General features: G+C 39.7%; 1 protein-coding gene across 1 annotated transcript in view; it reads left to right on the top strand.

Annotated features, from left to right (window-relative positions):
* Nucleotides 1-17,735, top strand: part of LOC126203762 (transmembrane protein 248-like) — a 74,253-nt gene extending 56,518 nt beyond the window's left edge. Inside the window, exon 6 of the mRNA XM_049938131.1 lies at nt 17,086-17,735. Within this exon, the coding sequence (XP_049794088.1) occupies nt 17,086-17,103 (18 nt within the window). The 3' untranslated portion in view covers nt 17,104-17,735. The remainder of the gene's footprint in view (nt 1-17,085) is intronic.
* The last annotated feature ends 1,616 nt before the right edge of the window (nt 17,736-19,351 follow it).

Here is a 19,351-nt window from a genome sequence, read left to right as displayed (position 1 = left end):
TTTCACAGGTCAGCACGTTACCACAGAGCTGGCGAGGAGGTATGGGTCTCAGCTTCCTATTACGACGGCAATAGTAACTAGAACTCGTAAACCGCTATTTAAAGGTCGAGATTAGTTGCGATTTACACCTGCAACGACTTTCCTGGGCTGAAAACCGTAAATTTTCAATCTTTTGTTAACCTCCAAGCTATAATAACTCAGATTATTCAATGGAAATGACAGGTAAAATCAAGTGAACTTTGAGGCTTAATTCCGTGCACACCAGGAAGTAACTCTGATTATCACTGCTAGCATTCAACCGCGATTCTTATACATATTTTAACAACGCGTTTCAAGAGACAATGCTCTCATCATCAGGTTGTAAAATCTATGTCATGAATTAAACGGACTAAAAAGACCAAATATGTTAAAATATGTATAAGAATCGCGGTTGAATGCTAGCAGTGATAATCAGTATAACGACAACTGCTACCTCGACTCCATAATGGATTATATATAAAAAAAAAAAAAAGAAAGGAAGTAACTCGTCGATCACAGAGTTGCCAAACATACGTTGCCTTGTTGCCAAATCTCAGTTACAGTACCAGCAGGAAGAAGACGAACCGATGTGATCCTACAGCGGTCTGGGAAGTGACCATAGCTGGTGTCTCCAAGTCGCGGCTGCTACGGCCTGGAATACGTAATGCGTCTGATTCGCTTTCTGTAACTAGGTTTAGGGACTGGAGCGTAGTTACTAATAATACTCAGAACTGACTGCAAACTGAGCATCATAAATCAGTAACTCTCATTGTTGTTTTTATATTTCTTTTGTAAGTGCACTCAAAACTAAGAAAGTCAATCACAGGCGTTTTCGTGCCTCGCCGATAGTCGAGCACAACATACAAATAAAAATAAAAAGGAATGTGTGTGTGTGTGTGTGTGTGTGTGTGTGTGTGTGTGTGTGTGTGAGAGAGAGAGAGAGAGAGAGAGAGAGAGAGAGAGAGAGAGAGAGAAATAAAAAGCAATGAGAGAGAGTGTAAAAAATTCTTGTAAAGAAATTGAATCATGGTATTTAAAGAAATCTTTCATTAAAATGACACGTTCCACATCATTACGAAATGTATCAATGGAACAAGAGTTAATCTAATGTAATCTAATCTAATCTAATCACATCATATTGATGAATAGCCATGAAGAGTCATGAATTACCGAAATTTTTGCCAATACCAGTAACCAAATCTAAACTTGAAAATAAAAGACGACAATTTTTGTAATAAACCGTGACTCCTATCAAGACCCTTTCATCCCTGTTATCTAACCTCGAAAGATGTCTGATATACCTCCATTCTGAAGTAACAAAGTGTGCATGCATTTAAAGATGAAGTGCATGATGTGAAGTTCTGTGACGGAGATACGAACCCAACACGTAATCCGATTGTTAACTAAGAAAAATCAAATGTTACGTATCGGTTTTTCTTACGAGCCGCTAGGTGTCTGAATCTAAAATAAGGATACAAACTTTTGTGCCTAAGCGACAATCGAACTGCACACCTACCGTGCATCCACGAATATAGCTTAAGTATCAGTTGCTTACTCATGAACAGTAGGATGTGTGCGTGTTTGACCAGAAATAACGACACCTGTTGCGATTGTTGGCAACACATGAACAGACATTGAAATTGCGCGTTAATTTTCACTAGCAGGTGGGTGTGCACTTGATAAAGCTAGAAATGAAATTATGAATATTTTTGTACTGGATCAGGTTTCAGACCCACATACTTACCTTTGGAGGAGACCTAGAGAAGATTGCAGTCTTGGGAAAAGGAACGAAATGACTGAACTACTGTTCCGAGAGAGTCAGATCCTCGAAAGAGGAGATACGAATTCGAATCACAGTCCAGCACCAAATTTTTAAACATCTCTAGTTCAATCAAGTACAAGTAAAATAAGAGCCCTGTCCCCTTAAATGCTATCGGTTCATCAAATAAAATAAAATTTTCTAATGTAAGTAAGCTTACTGGCGACTGTATTTCTGTTTACCATGACTTCCGCTGTGTCATTTCCCAACGTAAACCGGCTCTGCCCAGTTGGTAATGAAGGAACATGATGTTTAATGCGGATTCTGGATTATCACGTCTTTCTCTTGAGGTTACCAGAGGTAAAATAAACCTGTTTGTGCCTCTTAAAAGTAAATGCCTGAACCCACGCATGGCACCTGTGATAGCTCGTTCCACCAGACCATTGTGGCCACATTACCCAGCCCCAGGAGTGTGCTGTAACGGATGATGTGCTTAGCTTACAAAATTAGTCACGGTGGAAAAAATGCGAGTCTATTAAATGGTCAAGTAGAAGCAAGCTTCTGACGCAGAGATTATGCTATTCTCATGTCAGCAGGATGTAAAGACTCTTCTAGGCATCATAGGCTGGATGTGAAGCCATTTTGATTTTTCACAAATTCAGCAAATTTCTTAGTTCGAGAAAATCCACTGTGAAGTGTGAAGTTGCCGGAAAATTCGATTATTACTGTTATTATTAATATCATTTTATTCATACCGCTGCTGTAACACAAGTGCTTGAACATCATTTAGTGCCTTTTGGTCACTATAGAAGTAGTTTCCCAAGAACAGGTTCTTTCCCTGTCTACGGAATCCTTTTCATGTTAATATCAAACACCAGCAATTACTCGTAGATTACATTAAAACTAAAGTAATTGACGAAGACGTTACTTGGTAACAAAAACGCACTGCCTTTCTTCATTTACTTTCGCCTAGAAATGGCTATCGAGTACTGACAAACCAAAAGGCAAGAGATCTTACTGCCTTCCGATATACGTTCCTCTTAGTTCTTCCACATGATTTGGTCGACATGACCTGTTTCAAGTAGTGTATGACACACAGTGTTTTAGAAAATCTATTGTTTCCCTTTGCAATAAACAGAATTATTTTCATTCTAAGTTGTCCAAGTACAAAATTTTCGCAGTATTAGTTCAAATTTAATATTCGCTTCTATAATGTAGGAAAGTATTTCACAGTCGCAAAACTCGCATCCGAAACGTTGACCTTACACTTAGTCGCTGACCATAAATTCTAGCTCAGAGTGACACCAGTTTAAATAACCTAATGTAGCGAAGACTGTTTGCCAGTGCTCTTTCTCAACGGAAAATACGCAATTGACTCATTTGGCTCCATAAGTACACTGTAACAGTAATTTCTGTGTGAAATTTGTCAGGAAGCTTTCGCCTTCCAACCGGCAAAATACGGTCGGTAAACAATTCACAAACCACGATTTAGTGCCGATAAGACGATTTCTTTAAACATTGTCGAAGCTGAGGGAATTTAGTTTATGCTTAAATTGTCTTAAGCAGCAACGTTCATAGATATCTCAAATAGGAAAAAGCTGAATATCCAGGTACGAAGGTTGTAAAACAAACTTTCCACAGTTTGTGTCAGGTTGATCTTTTCGTCTGATAACACTGCTTAAGTATTTTGTCTAAGAGGTATCACAAGTAGTATCCCTGTAGCTGTGGGAATCATTGGTTGAAAACGAGTTTAACACCAATGGGTACAGTGCTGCTAAATTTTCAAAATTATTATCAACCTAAGTCTTTCATCCACAAACTGAGGCGTATTTATAACATTGAAGCTAGACTGTGTATCCTTGTCTTTCTTGAGTGGTCATTGGAAGGCGTTTACACACACGTATACAATACTATGAATACTTCGAACGCTATGGTTAACGTTGCTCTCATGAACTACTTTTTTTTTTTAATTCTTCTGGTAAGCGTGCAATATGTGTTGTAGATACAGTCTCAGACCAAAAAATTGACCGCCGAGTCGTTCACGTAAGGTGGACAATACAGTCATGCTCCACTCAGAATTCTATGTCTGGCAATATGCTCGATCTAGCAACATGTAGACTGCGGCACTTCCCTGAGGAAGTCTCGACTCCGGTCTTAGTACATTACTCTTGACTACGACCGCAGTCTTGAGGTAAAACGCGAGACCAGCTAATATGAAATTGTAGATTCGCTTGAATTACACTCATAGCTTCAGCACCGAGAGGAAAGGGGCGATATAAATTTTGTCGATATGTGCTTTCAGTCTCCAGACGTCATATTAGCTGGTCTCGCGTTTTACCTCAAGACTACGGTCGTGTTCCATCAGCGGTATGAATAAAATGATAGTAATAATAACAGTAATAATCGAATTATCCGGCAACTTCACACTTCACAGTGGATTTTCTCGAACTAAGAAATTTGCTGAATTTGTGAAAAATCAAAATCGCTTCACATCCAGCCTATGATGCCTAGAAGAGTCTTTACATCCTGCTGACATGAGAATAGCATAATCTCTGCGTCAGAAGCTTGCTTCTACTTGACCATTTAATAGACTCGCATTTTTTCCACCGTGACTAATTTTGTAAGCTAAGCACATCATCCGTTACAGCACACTCCTGGGGCTGGGTAATGTGGCCACAATGGTCTGGTGGAACGAGCTATCACAGGTGCCATGCGTGGGTTCAGGCATTTACTTTTAAGAGGCACAAACAGGTTTATTTTACCTCTGGTAACCTCAAGAGAAAGACGTGATAATCCAGAATCCGCATTAAACATCATGTTCCTTCATTACCAACTGGGCAGAGCCGGTTTACGTTGGGAAATGACACAGCGGAAGTCATGGTAAACAGAAATACAGTCGCCAGTAAGCTTACTTACATTAGAAAATTTTATTTTATTTGATGAACCGATAGCATTTAAGGGGACAGGGCTCTTATTTTACTTGTACTTGATTGAACTAGAGATGTTTAAAAATTTGGTGCTGGACTGTGATTCGAATTCGTATCTCCTCTTTCGAGGATCTGACTCTCTCGGAACAGTAGTTCAGTCATTTCGTTCCTTTTCCCAAGACTGCAATCTTCTCTAGGTCTCCTCCAAAGGTAAGTATGTGGGTCTGAAACCTGATCCAGTACAAAAATATTCATAATTTCATTTCTAGCTTTATCAAGTGCACACCCACCTGCTAGTGAAAATTAACGCGCAATTTCAATGTCTGTTCATGTGTTGCCAACAATCGCAACAGGTGTCGTTATTTCTGGTCAAACACGCACACATCCTACTGTTCATGAGTAAGCAACTGATACTTAAGCTATATTCGTGGATGCACGGTAGGTGTGCAGTTCGATTGTCGCTTAGGCACAAAAGTTTGTATCCTTATTTTAGATTCAGACACCTAGCGGCTCGTAAGAAAAACCGATACGTAACATTTGATTTTTCTTAGTTAACAATCGGATTACGTGTTGGGTTCGTATCTCCGTCACAGAACTTCACATCATGCACTTCATCTTTAAATGCATGCACACTTTGTTACTTCAGAATGGAGGTATATCAGACATCTTTCGAGGTTAGATAACAGGGATGAAAGGGTCTTGATAGGAGTCACGGTTTATTACAAAAATTGTCGTCTTTTATTTTCAAGTTTAGATTTGGTTACTGGTATTGGCAAAAATTTCGGTAATTCATGACTCTTCATGGCTATTCATCAATATGATGTGATTAGATTAGATTAGATTACATTAGATTAACTCTTGTTCCATTGATACATTTCGTAATGATGTGGAACGTGTCATTTTAATGAAAGATTTCTTTAAATACCATGATTCAATTTCTTTACAAGAATTTTTTACACTCTCTCTCATTGCTTTTTATTTCTCTCTCTCTCTCTCTCTCTCTCTCTCTCTCTCTCTCTCTCTCTCTCACACACACACACACACACACACACACACACACACACACATTCCTTTTTATTTTTATTTGTATGTTGTGCTCGACTATCGGCGAGGCACGAAAACGCCTGTGATTGACTTTCTTAGTTTTGAGTGCACTTACAAAAGAAATATAAAAACAACAATGAGAGTTACTGATTTATGATGCTCAGTTTGCAGTCAGTTCTGAGTATTATTAGTAACTACGCTCCAGTCCCTAAACCTAGTTACAGAAAGCGAATCAGACGCATTACGTATTCCAGGCCGTAGCAGCCGCGACTTGGAGACACCAGCTATGGTCACTTCCCAGACCGCTGTAGGATCACATCGGTTCGTCTTCTTCCTGCTGGTACTGTAACTGAGATTTGGCAACAAGGCAACGTATGTTTGGCAACTCTGTGATCGACGAGTTACTTCCTGGTGTACACGGAATTAAGCCTCAAAGTTCACTTGATTTTACCTGTCATTTCCATTGAATAATCTGAGTTATTATAGCTTGAAGGGTAACAAAAGATTGAAAATTTACGGTTTTCAGCCCAGGAAAGTCGTTGCAGGTGTAAATCGCAACTAATCTCGACCTTTAAATAGCGGTTTACGAGTTCTAGTTACTATTGCCGTCGTAATAGGAAGCTGAGACCCATACCTCCTCGCCAGCTCTGTGGTAACGTGCTGACCTGTGAAACAGCGTCTGTTACGGTTCGCAGTTCGTCTCACTGACTGTGGCGTTTTTATCCCTTCTGTGAAAGAGCTACAAGCAGCCAGATCAAACATCAATGAGAAAATCGCAAGAAAATGCTTTCAGCTCATAGTGCAATGTTGAAAAACTTACAATGCTGCACAACAGGTAACGCCTCTTTCCGCTGCTGACATGCGAATTTTGGGTTTCTAGGAATACGTAACTATATTTATGAAATGCCACATTTGCATACCTCTTGAGTATGACACAGCATACCAATTAAACACAGACCCAATCAAAATCTAAGTGAGTAGTATTTTACTAATTCGTGTCGATAGAGGCATGCTTGTGTACAGATACTTTCGTCGTAAGGTTATCATGGTTAGTTTTATTTCATTTCTTATAATACAGTGCACAATTTTCGTAAGGTTTCCTTTAGTGTTGTTAAAACAATAGTAAACATGAGAGAGAAATTAATCATCAACGATATATGCGAATTCTCTGATGTTACCTATGACAGTCTGACGATGCACATGCAGTTTATTGATTACATACATGTAGAAAACTTGTTCTGAGTTAAAGCTGTCAATCAAAGTTTGAAGAAGAATAAAATATCACTACCACACGACGGCTAATGTAGAAAATACTTTTCTGACATATTATGGCACGATGCGCTCTCCCTGCACATCTTCGAGATGCATCTGCTGCCTCCTGTCTGTTAAACCTGAATAGAACAAAATGTCACAGTAGTTAGTCCTTTTTCCACATGCGACTACTTTGGGTTGAGAAGTGAAGGGAATTATGTTCAAAGTTCCATTAGATTGATAACTTCAACAGAGAGCAGAATTGCGTTTTAAATAATGTAGCACTGAATGTATTCGAACTCGCGACATCTTATCTATGCTACAAGCTGACACGTAGCTACAACAGCTCCAGAGCTCGGCAACTATTCCTCCAGAACTTTTGGATTCCACAGCACTGTGAGATTATGCATATGGCCAGGTCTTGACTTCTGAGAGACAAACAGTTACAGCTTTTCTTTTGGACTGAACGACGTTTTCTAGTAACAGATAGCGCAATAGAATAGCTCAAGGGGAAAGGAACACTTCCTATTTAAACTTCTGCATCCTACAATGTTGGCAGTTGTGTGTAGGTGGCAGTTACGTGATTTTATTTCTGTGATTACAAAATAGTCGAATGTATGCACTGGGTAGCCGAGGCAGCTAGTTCATGGTGATTCGGTCAACCAAGTAAATGAATTTACTGAACATGCTGCAAATTACTACAGGGAGCCTGTGTGTCAGAATTCTCATCCAGTGTGGCGCAACTGCGTTACGATAGAAAAATGACTCGCAGAGAAGAGGATTTCGTGGTCTGTTGGACGGATGGTAGGTTGTTATACCTATGGTCTGGGTTCGATTCCCACTTCTGTCAATGATTTTAGATAGGGAGAGACAGATTCCATTCTCTCCTGGCTACACCAAGTGAAGAAGATATAATGGCTGCGTGGTCTGAAAATTCACATTAAAGATGATATTCCTTCTTTACCAAGTAGACGGTAGGTTGAACCACAATAAAGTCTGGAGTGGCGACATGTAGAAACTCTATCACCAGTAACCTTTCTTATACTAGTTATTTATTTCAAGTGACGACACAAACGCTATGTATGGTCACGGGACACTTATTCCATCTTTTATTTGAGCTTCTGTATGTCGATAAAATTGGTTCTGAACTGGGAATGCAACTCAGACCGCCCTTAACGCGGAATTTGATCCCTTCGTGGCAATACAGCTCGGCTACAATTTGTTGTTTGTTCAAAACTGCAGATTCCTCAACACCTTCACATATTATGCGTGAATGGTATCGAATCCTGGCCCGGCACTAAAGATTTAATTATGTATTATCAAGCTCTAGCATGAGAACACCTATCTGCTGGTGGATAATAATTTTTATTTTTAATGTATTTTCATTCGCTGTCAACACTAACGATATCTGACGTTTTTAACTCCCAGTGAGACACAGAACTATTTGCGAGATGACTGTAAGTTCAAGATGCTATTCTGAGCAGCTGGTGGAGAAAAATTCGGTAGCTGACGTCTCTTTGTGTGTAGTCAACAACGATATGTGTGGGGCTCTATTCCCAGTGAGCGCTGAACTCTTCGTCATATTATTTCAGTTCAAACATGCTCACATGTCACTGCTGGTGCAACAAACCCATATTTAACGTTCGTTTTCTCTAGAATATAATAGCGATAGGTGCCGGGTTGGAGTCCTGGGAAGGAAAAAATTAATGTTTCGTCTCGTCATTTCAATTAAAACATCTAGCTACTGCCGCGAAATTCCGATATGTCACATTTGACTGTGCTTCGATAGCAATCCGATTAGGTTCCGGGTTTAAATCCGTGTCCAACACACAGCTTTACCTCACGGCATTTCAAGTAAGTTACTTGTGAAGAAGCAATATTTAACATCTCTCGTAGTTCGTTAACAGGGACAATAGATGCTGGGTAGGAATTCGCGTCTGTTAAAAATGTTTGCGTTATGCAATTTAAAGTTGATATTTGCCAACTGATACTGTCTAAAATCGGGGTATATCACTCTCTGTATTCCTAATCAGGAATGACTGTTAGTTTCCGTCAGTCACGACATCTTTGCCTAGTCTGCATGAGCTGGGTTTGAATCCATATGCAGAACAAGACGGTTCGTCGTGTCATTTAATGTTCATACATATTCTCAACTAGCTGCTCGTGAATAACTTAAATTTTTAATGTCATTTTGTGTTAAATAGTTCAAATGGTTCAAATGGCTCTGAGCACTATGGGACTTAACTTCTAAGGTCATCAGTCCCCTAGAACTTAGAACTACTTAAACCTAACTAACCTAAGGACATCACACACATCCATGCCCGAGGCAGGATTCGAACCTGCGACCGTAGCGGTCACGCGGTTCCAGACTGAAGCGCCTAGAACCGCACGGCCACATCGGCCGGCCCCCACCATCTACCATCTGGTATCAATGCATTACCTTATAATCCATTATATATAATCATTTTCATAGTACACTTGATATTATAGATGAGTAGGACACAAGACAGGACATAGATAATGTCCGTTTGACGTCAACAGTGTGTAACATTTTACTTTTTTTGAATAGGACAATGTTCCTCTCCAATAATTTTTAGATTAGTTACAATAAGCTTACGCTGCAAGAGAATTCACTTATATTTTTCAATATGTGGTCTGTTGTCGGTTTGAAGGCCTTCCATAACATCGGCAACGTAGTGCAACTCCACCGAGAGCTGTCTGGAGTAGGGTGGAGATAGCAATGTGAAAGTTGCGAGCTGTCGAAGACGATCTTCATATTCCTAATGCGATTAGGACATCGCATACTCTTGACGACGTTTAGCACCTGTGCGGTCAGTCACCCAATTTCAGAATTCATTTTGAGTAATCCTGCTAAATTCCCAAAATATTGTCTTTTTATATTGATGAGTAATATGGATAGTCGTCACGTTCATGTGCCGTCTACAACGCAAATTTAATGTTACTATCCTAGGAACTAACCTGCAATACGTTTTGTATTTCATAATCGGAACTATCTGCATTAACCGTCATCAGAGCAATGTCAGGGAACACAACGCAGCAGTGCCTACTTGAGGACCTGCTTGAGTCGTGTTCTAAGGAAAGGGTAGTTGCTGGTTCGCATTATATTACACTAGCGAGAAGTACCGACTTTTCCTTTTCTCTGCAAACATCCAGAACTAAATTCAGTAACTAAATGCTAAGAATATATTTGCATTGTGCCAACTCAAGGTCAATAGATATGGATATAGATATAGATTTTTATATTTAAAGCCATTCTCGTTCTGCGTTGGAATAAACATCATTCATTATTTGCTTGTTCTTGTTACGATTGTTATTGTCATGCTCTCACTCGCAAGAGTCTTATGCTGATATTGTATGAATAAATTATGCCATTGGATACAAAACGGTTTAGTTTTGAGACCTAACCCACGAGGGGGGAAGGCACAGTGGTCTGCTTCAGAAATTCCAAGCAATAAAACACAAAAAAAAACAGGAAGGGTTCGAACAGCTACTTTCACGCAGAGACATGCATTTGGAATCTGTTCATCGTTACGGGGTCAAACAAGAGGGTAACATTACTGAAACAATGATCGGGCTACTTAGTATATAATAGAGCATACAGATTTCAAGGAGGAAACGTATGAAGACGCAGACTTCCTCGTTATCAATATGTGCGGCATATCTTTCGTGTTAACGAAAGTAAATTCCCGCTTTACCTCTTCTTACGTGTCAAATGAAATGAATGCCATGAGGAATAGAATATTTGTTGACTGCGTCTCTTCTTGCTTCCATCCTTACCAACATATTTCTTCATTAACGTGGTAATCATGACATTCTATGTGCATGCTGCAAACGATTGCAAGTGGACAAATTCGACATCGAGGTGCAAAGCGTTTGGTATCTTACATTATATTCAATTCGAATAAGCTTCTGGTGTATTTTTACTTCGTTTGTATTTTTAGATGATTAAGAACGTTACGGAAATTTATCTCACATGCTTTATGTTGAATGAGAAACATTGAATGATCCGTTTTGCTTTCCCTACGTTGAAATGATATAATGTCGGCGTCAACAGCCTTCTTCCACGCCGGAAGCTGAAACTTGTATCATTCTGGATTAATGATAATTGAATGTCTCATATGTATTACATAGCCCACAAGGCGACGTCAGAAACCATCAGGGGAGAACACCGCATAAAAACCAAACGTGCGCGCGCGTCTCCACTCTGAAGAACCGTATCGGAGAATCACGGCAAGCATTTCGCTGAAGAGCTGCCTCGTCAGAGAGCCGAGAAATGGCAGCGTCGTAGCAAGTATTTGTCAACACTCTGATAGTGCATTTACTTCCGGTTGTAGGTCGGCGTTACCTCGCTAAATTCACTTGACATTCGTTTTCCACATCGAAGACTCGTACGATATAATCCACTGCAAGATGACACAATTAGAAAGTATATTTAATTTCTGGACTCCAAGAACGGCGTTCTTCACATAAGTAACACCTGTTTGTGTGTGCCTTCGGGAGGACGACGGTGCAATCCCGCGCCCGGCCATCCTGATTTCGGTTTTCAATGATTTCCCTAAATCGCTTCAGGCAAATGCCGGGATGGTTCCTTAGGAAAGGCACGGCCGATTTCCTTCCCCATCCTTCCCTAATCCGAGCTTGTGCTCCGTCTCTAATGACATCGTTGTCGACGGGACGTTAAAACAGTAATCTCCACCTCCTCTTTTTGTGTGTTTAAGGTTGCGTTTTGAGGCTCAGGCAACATCGCAGTGACTATAGTCCGCCTCTGGCCGCCAGTGTGTCGTTAGCTCAGAGGTTCCCTTGTGCGTTGCAGTGCTTCTACTATAAGTTCGAATCACGGTAGAAGCCGCTGACTACAACCTTTTATTTTCCATTTTAATTAATGGAGTTGCAAACTGCTAGTAAAAATTTCTTATGCGAAATCTGAAGAATGCCTTTAAACATCAATCTTCGTCCGATTTCGACTTAGTAAATTAAGTTAATATCATGGATTTCTGCTTTGCAAATTCCAAGGTGCTTCACTGTAAAATAGGTCCTGAAAAGATTCAAACCGACTGTCAACGATATAAATTTGAGCTTTGTTCGTCATATAGGTCTAACATGTCAGAAGGTTGTTTATGAAGTGCACATGTTCATTAATATAGTTCCCTTCTTCTAAATTTTTGCAATAGCATTTAACTGTAAACGTTTTCTAACACCGGCGTTAGCAATTCCTTTCCGTTCTCTGAAACCTTCAAAACGACAAATTTTTCTGGTTTAAATCTGATGACCTTAACTATCACTTCCGATCAACAATAAATACTTCATGAATCCACACATGGAACTCCAAATGTGCAGTGTGCCTGCACTGCTACAGAGCATGCATTGTAAGGTATTCACACAGTTTATCGCATAGACTTACCATAAGGAATGAAACAAGAACTGTAATACACTTTACACCACAGACGCTCACTCTGGCTTGACGAAAACATCCAAACATTGACCAAAAGTTGCACAAATAATTAAGTTTGAAAGGAAAAGAAACGAGGTATGAAGCATTTATAAATCCATCGAATGTAGTGAGGTGGTTTAATTTCGTTCCAGTCTATAAAATTAATTTCGGGCCATACTCAGCTCTTGCCGATTACCCGCCTACTAATCAGGGCGTCTGTCTCCTTTGCTTTTGAGCGTGAATGGAAATTGTAGAAATTTTCTGTGGAGCAACATTTAATAATAAAGCGTTTTAAATCATCAAAAGCGATGAGCGGTAGCAGGCGCTTTCGATAAAGAACGGGGGAGTGCAGCGCCGCTGCTGTCGCCACGGCCGCTGCCAGTAGCCAGCAAATGGATCCCGGAGCTTTGCCGCATACGGCGTCCAGAGGAGGACAGTCTGCAGGAAATCTGCCGCAAAATCGTTACTGGATAAAATTTTGATATCGGTGTGTCACAAAGCGAAATAGATTGAATCTGCGCTACCATTACATTCACGTCTTCAGCATTCAGACAGAAGAGGCTATAAAAATATTTTATGCCAGCTGCTCTCGATCCACTGGCATTATGAACAAAAACAACGCACGCTACCACTAGACCACAGGCGTAATCAGCCTAGAGTTTCTCTATCTTGGGACAAGTTTTCCTCCAGGAAGTGCCGCAGTCTACAGTGTTGCCAGATTGTGCAGATAACCGGACTTAGAGAATTAGCGAGTTGGCCAGTTTTTTTGTCCCATGTCGCGATCGGCGCGGACTTAGCCTCTGAAGCGGCCGGCCGCCGGTCGAGTTTTATGTCAAAGAGTGTACATAATAGGCATCAAAATCCTTGTCAGGGATTTGTTTACTATCTAATAAAGGTTTATTATCTAACAAAACCCGCTGATGTAACTGGAACTGATGGCTGGCTGGGAATTAGCAACATTTGACTCAATTTCATATGTCATAATCGGTGTCTTTGGAAAGCCTGCAGCCATCATTAATTATTTAAATAATGAAACACTGCAGTAGTTACCCCCCTTTTTTTAAGCACAATGTTTTGAGAATTTTTTCTTGTCAAGTGCAATTATGTACATAAGTATTTTCTGTGGTGTTAGCACGTGTGGTGTTCTGTGTATCTTGCACTGTAGTAGTCTTTTTAGGTTATCGTGTACTGTGCCTCCTCAGTTATGTGGAAATCCAAACATGCAAACTATCACTCACATTCTTTGTTTGTGTAACTTCAATAAAACAAAAAACAAAAATCGTAAAAACTTCACTTGACAATGAGAATAAGTTCTTGAAATATGGTTTGCTCAGCATGAAAAAATACGTAATAGGTGCTGTTTAAACCAGAAACATTTGAGCAACAAAAAGTGAGTGATTACGTCAGCTAGCAGTACAAGTGGCCAAATCAAGAGACACACTAAATATGGTTCGACAAAGGTGTCACAATGATCACAACAATGACAAAACTATGTATGCACAGGAAAGACAGTTTGGAAATGCTTGGGATTGATCACAAGTTCCTTATCCAAACGAATCTAGTTACTCCCATCAGTTACCACACTGAGTAGAGCTTGAGAGCGGCAGGAGATTCGGCATGAATTGTTCAGCTTTTACGTGTTTATTGGTTCAAATCTGCTGAGTGAAGTGCCCTGGTGTCAAGAAACTTAATCCTGTAATGTTTGTAAACACTACTTGACAGCCAATATTATACCAGCATTATTTTCTGTCAGTTTTTTTCTCCAAGAATATGTTTTTATAATGTACAAATCGCAGAAAAATTATAAATTTGTTAATGCAAAATCAGGTGCAAATTAACATTGTGCATGTAAGAAATTTGATAGGAGCAATAAAAAAGGTTCGTAAATGGCATGGAAACGTTAATTCCAGGCATGTAAATGTGGGGTTATACTGTATTTTAACAAAATTTGTACCACATTTATCTAGGAAACTGTTCCTTACACCTAGAAAATTTAAGGAAAAATAATGTAAACAAGTAGGTCTCCAAGTTAACACTTCTGACTCTTTTTCCCAAATGAAATTCTATCCTGAGAAATTTTCACAAAAATAAACTGGGATTGAGGAATTTCGTGAGAACATCAACCACTTAAGCATGAAATCTTAGGTAATCGACATACTTACTTGATTTCAGCTAAAATACTATGTGTTGTGACAGTGTGGTAAGACCTTGTACTCAGTCAGAGGAATGCGTTTCAGATCATTGTCATGTTGTCCACTGTAGGTTTCCCATTGTTTCTCTAAATCACTTAGAGCAAATGCTGGGACAGTTCCTTTGAGGACATACACTATGTGGTAAAAAGTATCCGGACACGCCCAACAACATACGTTTTTCATATTAGGTGCATTGTGCTGCCACCTACTGACAGGTACTCCATATCAGCGACCTCAGTAGGCATTAGACATTGAGAGAGAACAGAATGGGGCACTCCGCGGAACTCACGGACTTTGAATGTGGTCAGGTCATTGGGTGTCACTTGTTTCATACTTCTGTACCTGAGATTACAAGACTCCTAAACATCCTTAGGTCCACTGTTTCTGATGTGATAGTGAAGTGGAAACGTGAAGGGACACGTACGACACAAAAGCGTACAGGCTGACCTTGTCTGTTGACTGACAGAGACCGCCAACAGTTGAAGAGGGTCGTAATGTGTAATAGGCAGACATCTGTCCAGACCATCACACAGGAATTACAAACTACATCAGGATCCACTGCAAGTACTATGACAGTCAGGCGAGAGGTGAGAAAACTTGGATTTCATGGTTGAGTGGCTGCTCATAAGCCACACATCACACCAATAAATGCCAAATGACACGTCGCTTGGTGTAAGGAGCATAAGCATTGGATGATTGAACAATGGAAAAACATTGTGTGGAGTGACGAATCATGGTACACAGTGTGGCGATCCGATGGCAGGGTGTGGGTGTGGCGAATGCCCTGTGGACGTCATCTGCAATCGTGTGTAGTGCCAACAGTAAAATTCAGAGGTGGCGATGTTATAGCGTAGTCGTGTTTTTCATGCAGGGGGCTTGCACCCCTTGTTTTTTTGTGTGGCACTATCACTGCACAGGCCTACATTAATGTTTTAAGCATCTTCTTGCTTACCACAGTTGAAGAGCAATTCGGAGAGGGTGATTGCATCTTTCTACACAATCGAGCACCTGTTCATAATGTACGGCCTCTGGTGGAATGTTACACAACAATAACATCCCTGTAATGGAGTGGCCTGCACAGAGTCCTGACCTGAATCCTATAGAACACGTTTGGGATAGTTTGGAATGCCAACTTCATGCCAGGCCTCACCGACTGACATTGCTACATCTCCTCAGTGCAGCGCTCCATGCAGAATGGGCTACCATTCCCCAAGAAACCTTCCGGTACCTGACTGAATGTATGCCTGCGTGTGAGTGGACGCTGTCATCAAGGCTAAGGGTGGGCCAACACCATATTGAATTCCAGCATTACCAATGGAGGGTGCCATGAACTTGTAAGTAATTTTCAGCCAGGTGTCCGGATACTTTTGATCACATATTGTAGGTAACTTCTTTCTCCCATCCCGCATTTGGGCTGTCTGTAATGACTTCTTTATCAACCGAACTGTAAACCCTAATTTCCATTTCAGCTAATTTTGTAGCTACTGTCATTGCCAAGTAAGATAAATAACAAACAAAATAGTGAAGTGTAACAACAAAACTAAGTACTTAATGGCACACCAAGTACTAGCAGAGCAATAATTAAATTAGACAAATAGCTAAATTTATGAGATTGACAACAAGCCCAGATTGGATGGATGGATCATGTGACAGCCATAATACTCCCTCCTAACAATATTCGCTATTCTTGACAGCTGTTTTCCAACATTAATTTAGTCAGACACATAATGTGGTTAGATTTTATGTTTCTTATAGAGTGCAATTATTGTTTATTGAATTATTTGGTATGAAATGTCAGATGAAAATCTGCATCTAGACAGGAGAAGCAAAGATTTTCACACAGAGTATAGTATAAAGCCCATATTCGCCAACTGCTTCTCGGTGATAATTTTTTATTTGGAAACAGATGAAATGTTATGTTGCTGTTGTTAAAAAATTATGTGAAGGTATATCAATCAAATAGTTTTGCTGGACAACACAGGAAACTATTTCCTCAAAAGTTTGGAACTTCTCATATTTAGATCTGTATTCCTTTGAATTTACAGTGGGATTGATATTCTAAAAGCATGTGGAAATTCATGATATAAAAAGGAATTGTGAGGGCCCATGTTAGATACGATAAGGAACAGTTAGGACACACAATTATAAATTTAGAAATCCCTATACAATAGTGTTAAGCAGTCATTAGTACATACAAAGATCAGATTGTTGCTCAAAATCTTAATCATATATATTTGGGTATGTAGTAGTTGGTAGAGTTTGCTTGTTGATTCCATACTGCAATTTAATATGTGTAGGTAGTGTCATACCATCTTCTCAGCATGTACCAAAATTGTGTTTCTATACAATTACCTAAAGTGTGTATATTTTCTTATTTGAAGATTTAGACTTGTAACAAGGTTCTTGTGAATGTCATTGCAAATTGTAATTCTTACATTCCAGGTTCCGCTGGATCCATAAGCTATAAACACAAGATGAAAAGTCATTTCTCATCAATTTTGGACAGTAACTTGGACTTTTTTGTCTCAGGACTTTGTGCTACAGGTTCTTAGTCTACACAGCCATTTTGTTGTCTCTAGTTTGGAGATTAAGCACCAACAATGTAAGAAGTCAACAATGTGCTAGCAGTAATTATTCTGTGTGTTTAAAATGTCCTCTTATGGGCCTAACTTGGACAAGACATTGTCAGTAGAGAGAAGTGTATTTAAAGTTATTCTTGTTTAGAAACCTTAATCAGCAAGTTGTTGAACTAGATACACTTGAATAGTGATGGTATTATTGAGAGCTATTTATGTGAAAATTAATGGAACTGAAGAGGAGTTGCTTGTCAACTTTTGTGTAAATACATGTGTTGTATCATCCTGATTTATTGTTCAGAAATGGCCTTTGTAATCAGACTGTAAGAGCTTTAGCATTGTAAGAATACAGTGTTGGTGTGAACAGTATTACTGTCTTAAGTGGATGTCCTCATTTCTGTGCTACATTTTTAAGTTTTCATGAATTTATTACGCGGCAGTGGGAGAGCCGTGCAGTGTATATGTGACTCATCATGTGTGCCATTATGAAATACAATATTAAGATAGTGTGACAAATATTCATTTCCCTAAGTGTTCCGACAAATTCTGTTACTTAATTGTACATAAAAGCAGCAAAATTATGAAATCACTGTAGAAGTTTTGCCTTACTTTTTCTCCAAGTGCTGACATTAATATCCAACATGCAAACGAATTGTGACATGGAAACTAATTATCTCCGTAATTGCTGCAAATATGAATATGATGCTCAGAGTTGGTTCTAGCATACATTATTGATCCAACAGTAAAAATCCTGTCTTTACAGCTCTCATATTGCCCATCATACTTCCGTTTCTTGTTCTACACATCTACGTAAAATTCCACAACTGCCGACAAAAATAAAATATGTAACTAGACCAGAGGAGAAGACATGTTCATATTAATGGCACCTAAATTTCACATAAGGGCATCAGGAGCATGAGTAAGACAAGTGCAAGTGCTTTATTTTGTAACTGGAACAGTAAAATTTAGCCAGGGATATAGAATGTTGGCAGAGATTGTAAAATTAAGGAGTAGTGACAGACAGACAGGTGGATAGGGAGGGAGACAGGGAAAACAACAAGTGTGTCCAAAATCACAAAGTGTAAGAACGGGTTTCTTTCAACAATGTGCTCGGATATGTGTCCAGGTCACCATCACAGACCAGGAAGATTTATTGCACATCTATGGGTGAACATTGTAGCTAAAAATGCCTCGGAATATCGTCGCAGATTGCACTACCTCACAGTGTCCTAGGTGACCCAACAGTTGCAGCTGCGTGCAATCGTTGGGCCTATTAACATTTTCCTCGGATAAGCAATGTGACAGTGTATTTATTTGAAGTGGGTGGTACCGAGTGTTGTGGCCCAGTGGAAATGCTTCTGAACTTGGATTCAAAAGGTTTGAGGTTCATATCCTCATCCTACTACCGAGATTTAGGTTTTCCATGATTTCCCTAAATTGATTAAGCCAAATGCCAGGGTGGTTCCTTTGAAAGAGACTGGGAGGTGTACATCCCCAGTGTGAACTGGAGCTCTGTCTCCAATGACTCCATTGATGGATGGTACACTAAGCCCTAACCTTCCTGCATTCCATTTTAAAGTCAGTGGTGGCTCTTAAGATATCCTGCGCATCTGTGTCCAAACACGCGTCGAATAATGCAAAGACATGATTGGACTTTGTTTCATCAGAAGTAACATATGCTGGGACAAACTGGCTTTTTAGTCCTAAAAAATCACAATGAAAGGTTATTTTACCAGTATAATTGTGGTGGTGGTGGTGGTGGTGGTGGTGGTGGTGGTGGGATGACTACTGTGTTACATGCACTCACATCAGTGTTCATAGGAGTGGTTATCATAGTGAGTATTGCTAGCGGAGGTGGTTGTGATAACATTTAGACAACATTTGATGCAACCGGATTCATATGACATAGTTGCTGTGGCCTGGCTTACATAACACAAGTGCTGCAAACAGTTATGTTTGATTCAGATGACATTGGAGAACAGCAAAGTGTCATGAGTTTTAATGGTAACTTTTACACATTACAAAATAGCAAGGCAGGCAACAACCAGAGAATTAGTGTCTGGTTTATCAAAAGAATATGTTGTGGCATATGGTCATGTTTCATAATCCATGCAACCCTCATGATGAGTGTT

The sequence above is a fragment of the Schistocerca nitens genome, chromosome 9 (genome assembly GCF_023898315.1).
Source record: "Schistocerca nitens isolate TAMUIC-IGC-003100 chromosome 9, iqSchNite1.1, whole genome shotgun sequence".
In the NCBI taxonomy this organism is placed as follows: Eukaryota; Metazoa; Arthropoda; class Insecta; order Orthoptera; family Acrididae; genus Schistocerca; species Schistocerca nitens.
The sequence above is the reverse complement of the archived record's forward strand: the minus strand, read 5'-3'. Positions and strand labels throughout refer to the sequence as shown.